This window comes from Corapipo altera, unplaced genomic scaffold (assembly GCF_003945725.1).
Source record: "Corapipo altera isolate COAL_440 unplaced genomic scaffold, ASM394572v1 189, whole genome shotgun sequence".
Lineage (NCBI taxonomy): Eukaryota > Metazoa > Chordata > Aves > Passeriformes > Pipridae > Corapipo > Corapipo altera.
Genome location: NW_020885064.1, coordinates 153,132 through 158,576, shown reverse-complemented (window position 1 = coordinate 158,576; position 5,445 = coordinate 153,132). Strand labels below are relative to the sequence as shown.

Below are 5,445 nucleotides of genomic sequence, written 5' to 3'. Positions count from 1 at the left end.
GGTAAACCCATGTCTGCAACACGGACAGAGAGAGAGAGGGGCTGTGGGGGGCTGTGGAAAACCCATGTCTGCAACACGGACAGAGAGAGAGAGAAGGGGGCTGTGGGGGCTGCAGCAAACCCATGTCTGCAACATGGGACAGAGAGAGAGAGAGAGCGGCTGTGGGGGGCTGTGGCAAACCCATGTCTGCAACATGGGACAGACAGAGAGAGGGGGGCTGTGGGGGCTGCAGCAAACCCATGTCTGCAACACGGACAGAGAGAGAGAGAGAGACGGGCTGTGGAAAACCCATGTCTGCAACATGAACAGAGAGAGAGAGGGGCTGTGGGGGCTGTGGCAAACCCGACATGCTGGGCGAGGGCAGCACAGCCACTGCTCTGCAGCACAGGGACAGGGCTGCCCCTCAGCACAGGGCCAGAGCAAACGGCCTCAGGCTGTGCCAGGGAGCTTTATGTTGGATATGGGGGAAAAGTCCTTCCCTGAAAGGGCTGGGGGGGCTCAGCCTGGAGAAAAGGAGGCTCAGGGGGAACCTTCTGGCTTTGCAACCCCCTGACAGGAGGGGGGAGCCAGGGGGGGTCGGGCTCTGCTGCCAGGGAACAAGGGACAGGAGGAGAGGGAACGGCCTCCAGCTGTGCCAGGGGAGGCTCAGGTTGGATATTGGGAAAATTGTTCATGGAAAGAGTTGTCCAGGCCTGGCACAGCTGCCCAGGGCAGTGCTGGAGTCACATCCCTGTGGGGATTCAGCAGCCACGGGGATGTGGCACTTGGGGACAGGGTTAGTGGTGGCCCTGGCAGTGCTGGGGGAGAAATGGAACTCAGGGATCTTAGCAGGTTTTCCAAGCTCAATTATTTTGGGATACACCTGCAGGCCAGGTGGCAGCCAGGCTGTGTCACCTACCCGACTGAGCCAGGCGGTCCTTGGCGTTGTGGCACTGCAGCTGCTCTATCCTGTTGCACAGGGACGTCACTTTGGTGTGTAACCGCTCCAGCTCGTAGGTGGAACAATCCAGCTGGAAGCAAACAGGACAGTCAGCTGAGGCAGCAGAACCAGAGCCCTGGGGCCCTTGGAGCCAAACAACCCACCAGGGAACACTGTTCACCAAAACCTGCCTGAACCAAGCACCGGAATGGGGGAAGGGGAGGCCTGGACTGCAGCTGGAGGGGATGGACACGCTGAGTGCTGGCTTTGTCCCTTCCCTTTCCCTTCTCACTGTCACACACCCACAGAGCATGTTTGCAGGGCAGAGCCCAGCCCTGGCTGTGACAGCAAATACCAAATCCCCATTTTCAGAGATGCCCCATGTTCTGTTTGAAGTGTCTGCCAAAGGGAAGCACCACCTGCCCCTGAACAGAGGAACAGCTTATCCTTAGAGCCAGACTTTGTGAGAGTTCCCACAGTGTAGGGAAATACCCCCAGTTTTAGCCCCTCACCTGCTGAATCCTGTCCAGCATCTCATTGACACGGATGTAGTCAAGGTAGACCAGCCCTGCCAGCTCCCAGTCCTGGATGAGGGCGCTGCGCTCCGGAGGGGACAAGTCTTCCAGGAACCCCTTCAGGTACTTGTAGTTCTCGTTGATAATTGCATCTGAAGAGAAAAGGGGTCAGGAACAGAGGCCACCCCGTCTCCCACAGCAGGGACACCCACAGGACTGACACCTCTGCCCCAGGGGCACAGACCCACCTGAGGCCAAGTGCCTGACAACCAGCTTGTGGCACTGGTTCCAGTGCCCAGCCTTGAACAGGAAAAGGGCTTCCTTGTGCTTGTCCCCCTCCATCCTGGCCCGAACGGCCTTGGCCTCGTGGATCCAGTGCGGGGGGACGCAGAGCCGCTGTGTCAGGAAGGTCTCCTTGGCCCAGGACTCGGGGGTCTCGGCGAGGGCGCAGTGCCGGCTCAGCAGCTCCCGCACGGCCTTCTCCCGGCACCTGGCACGGACAGGGCTCGCTCAGAGGGCACCCTTCCTGCCACCCACGGCCACCCCAACACCAGGAGCAGGTCTACAAGGTCCCTCCCAACCCACCCCACTCTGGCACTCTACAGAACAGTGGTGCAACATATAAAGAAAAGGTCAAGGGTCAGTCACATTCCTTCAGTACAGGTTAAGAAATCATCACTGGTGTTTTGGAACAGCTTAAATGTTGCCAACTTAAGAACTTTTAAGTCTGGTCCAGGCCCCTAAAAGTAAACATTCAGGCTCGATTTGAAGTTATCACTTGATGAAAAATAGTATTGAAATGTATTAATTTGGGTTGGGAGGGACATTAAAGCTCATCCAGTTCCACCCTGTGCCATGGGCAGGGACACCTTCCAATGGGGAAGGGCACACCATCAAGGGAAAATGGCTTCCCACTGCCAGAGGGCAGGGTTAGATGGAAGATTGGGAAGGAATCCTTCCCTGTGAGGGTGAGGAAGCCCTGGCACAGGTTGCCCAGAGAAGCTGTGGCTGCCCCTGGATCCCTGGAAGTGTCCAAGGCCAGGTTGGATGGGGCTTGGAACAACCTGGGCTGGTGGAAGGTGTCCCTGCGTGGAATGAGATGAGCTTTAAGGTCCCTCCCAACCCAACCCATTCTGGGATTCTCTGATTTTCACAAGTGTCATGAAGTTCTCTAGGGGCAGAGTTTGCTGTGGGAGAAGCCACAATAAGCCCAGGTCTCTAGGACAGACTGCAGTTGTTTCCAGGCCAGTAGGAGTCAGGAGGGTCACTCACTGCGCGTCGGGCTCGTGCAGCATCACGAACACGGCCCACTCCCACAGCCCCTCGCTCTCCAGCTGGGCAGCAAAGCTGGTGTTCAGCACCCCCCGGCTCTGCTGGGACAGGTGGCAGTAGTTGAGGGCCCGCAGCACCTCCCACAGGTGCCAGCTGAGGCGGAAATCCAGCGGGTCAGACGTGACACTCCTGGGGTCCAGCAGCTGGTCAAGGTCGTAGCACCTGGAGGGGAAAACACTGGTAACAGAGAGCTCTCTGTGCCCACAAAATCAAATCAGAAATCGGTGCTGCTCAGTTCCTGCCCTTCACCCACCTCCAGCTACTCCCTGTATGTGATTTACATCAAAGTAGGGCTTTGGTTTCTTTTTTTAAAAAGAAAAATAATAGGAGAAACTGCTTAAATCCTTTTGAGCCTGCAGCCAGACTGTCACCCCTTCTCCTCTGTATGTGCTCCCTGCAAATTTCTCACTGCCAAGGAGGCAGCTATGGACAAGCCTCACTACACTCTTCAGACAGACACAGCACCTAAACCCCCACAAATGTGCCCCAAAGCTGAGAGTTCCCCATCTCTACCATCCCCAGGTGTGACAGCATCACCACCTTCTGTCAGGGGGTACATGTGGGGCTCATTTTGGACTGCTCTAAGTGCTTCTGGCTGATTTCACCCCCCTGGTTTGGGAACTCAGGAAGTCACGGACTGATCAGGGGTTTTCTAAATACTCTTTGACCTCTTTGTCCCCTTACCTGTCGCTGTAGAGCTTTAACAAATGGAAGCAGACATCTCTCAGGGGCCTTCCTGCATTGTCATCTTCTTCGACCACACACCCGGAATCCTCCAGGTAAGGGGGCAGGGGACAGCAGGCGTATTTTTCACACTCTGAGGTGTTCTAGGGGAATAGTTTTAACAGAAGTGTAAAGATAATATTCTGAACAGAACTGAATTCCACAGTTCAGCAGACTCAGGAGAATCTCTCTGCTCCAAAGCAGGTGCAACCAACTGCACCTGCAGTTGGAATTCCCACAGAACTACAGACCAGCATGGAAAAACTGAACTCAAAATGCTTTGATAGGTTCACATTTCACACTGAGCTCTCACGAACCACTGGCTGGAGGTACAGCCAGCTCTCACACACTCAGCCTGTACTCCTGAAGGATTTTAGAGCTGGAAAACCACAGATGACTTGATGGAAGTCATCCCTGGTGCATCCCTGTGAGCCTTCTCTCTGTAGCTGAGTCTGGACAGACTGAGTCAGCCAGAGCAATTTTACAGGAAAATTTCCCTGCAGTTCAGTATTTTGAAGTGCTGGACATTTGATACTGACACACAGAGAACTCTGAATACTGCAACAGAACATCAGTGACCAGTCCCCAGCCGTGCTGCTGTGCCTGGGCTGCTCGAGGAGTGGGATGGACGCTGAGCTGGCTTTAGTTAAATGATTAAACACCTTTTTCAGCAGAGCCCTTTGTCCTCTGACACAGAGCTGAGCTCTGCACAGCAAACAGGGCTCTGCATAATGCATGGGGCCAGGCTGGGCTGGGGGACAGTGCCTGTGCTGGGGAGCAGGGGGAGCACACATGGAGCTGTTGGGACACTGCAGGGAGCTGTGCATTAATGATCCCAACGGGAAAACAGGCTGTCTGGCTCCAACAGCCTTCCTGCTGCTGGGCACTGTCCCTCTGCCTCATTCTGTCCAGCTGTCAAACACCTGGAAACACTCCATCATGGGTCTTCTCCTCAGAATTTATGATTCTGTAGAATCCCAGACTGGTTTGAGTTGGGTTGGGACCTCAAAGCCCATCCAGTGCCACCCCTGCCATGGGCAGGGACACCTTCCATCAGCCCAGGTTGCTCCAAGCCCTGTCCAACCTGGCCTTGGACACTTCCAGGGATCCAGGGGCAGCCACAGCTTCTCTGGGCAACCTGGGCCAGGGCCTCCCCACCCTCACAGCCAGGAATTCCTTCCCAATATCCCATCTATCCCTGTCCTCTGGCAGTGGGAAGCCATTCCCCCTTGTCCTACACTCAGTGCCACACTCAGTCCCTTGGCAGTAATACTTGGCTGCTCACAGGAGCCTCAGTGCAGCACCAGACAGTTGGTGGCACCCTGAGAGTCTCCTTTTGGACAGGTGAGTGACCCACCTGGAAGGCTGACTCGTACATGGCCAGAGCCCTGGAGATGGAGGCAGTGGGAGGCAGGAGGTACCAGAGGTGCACGGCCACGCAGCGCTTCCAGTCCAGCAGTGAGCACACGTTGATGCTGATCCTCTCTGACAGCTGCCACACCTGGGAGACAACCACCACAGCGGTCACACACCTCACACTGCTCAGAGTGATCCAGGTGTGACACAGCCACAGCTGGGAAACAACCACCACACCTGGGAGACAACCACCACAGCTGGAAGACAACCACCACACCTGGGAGACAACCACCACACCTGGGAGACAACCACCACAGTGGTCACACACCTCACACTGCTCAGAGTGCTCCAGGTGTGACACAGCCACAGCTGGGAGACAACCACCACACCTGGGAGACAACCACCTCACCAGTCACACACCTCACACTGCTCAGAGCACTGCAGGGGTGACACAGCAGGAGGTGCCCCTGCTGAAGCAGCCCTGTGCTTCCCTCTGGCCCAGCAGGCCCCACTGACCCATCCAGGCCCCACTGACCATTCAGGTCCCACTGACCCATCCAGGCCCCACTGACCCATCCAGGCCCCACTGACCATCCAGGC

General features: G+C 56.2%; 1 protein-coding gene across 3 annotated transcripts in view; it reads right to left on the bottom strand.

The window, feature by feature from the left end:
- Positions 1–795: 795 nt before the first annotated feature.
- The window catches only part of NUP98 (nucleoporin 98), a 31,231-nt gene continuing 26,581 nt past the window's right edge, over positions 796–5,445 (bottom strand). The window contains exons 23-28 of one of the 3 annotated variants that reach the window (XM_027669040.1): positions 4,847–4,990; positions 3,451–3,593; positions 2,707–2,928; positions 1,683–1,924; positions 1,432–1,586; positions 796–1,010 (exon numbers count right to left, since the gene is read on the bottom strand). In XM_027669040.1, coding sequence (XP_027524841.1) covers positions 891–1,010; positions 1,432–1,586; positions 1,683–1,924; positions 2,707–2,928; positions 3,451–3,593; positions 4,847–4,990 — 1,026 coding nt within the window. In that variant the 3' untranslated portion in view covers positions 796–890. The remainder of the gene's footprint in view (positions 1,011–1,431; positions 1,587–1,682; positions 1,925–2,706; positions 2,929–3,450; positions 3,594–4,846; positions 4,991–5,445) is intronic. The other 2 variants (XM_027669039.1, XM_027669038.1) reach the window with 2 other exon arrangements.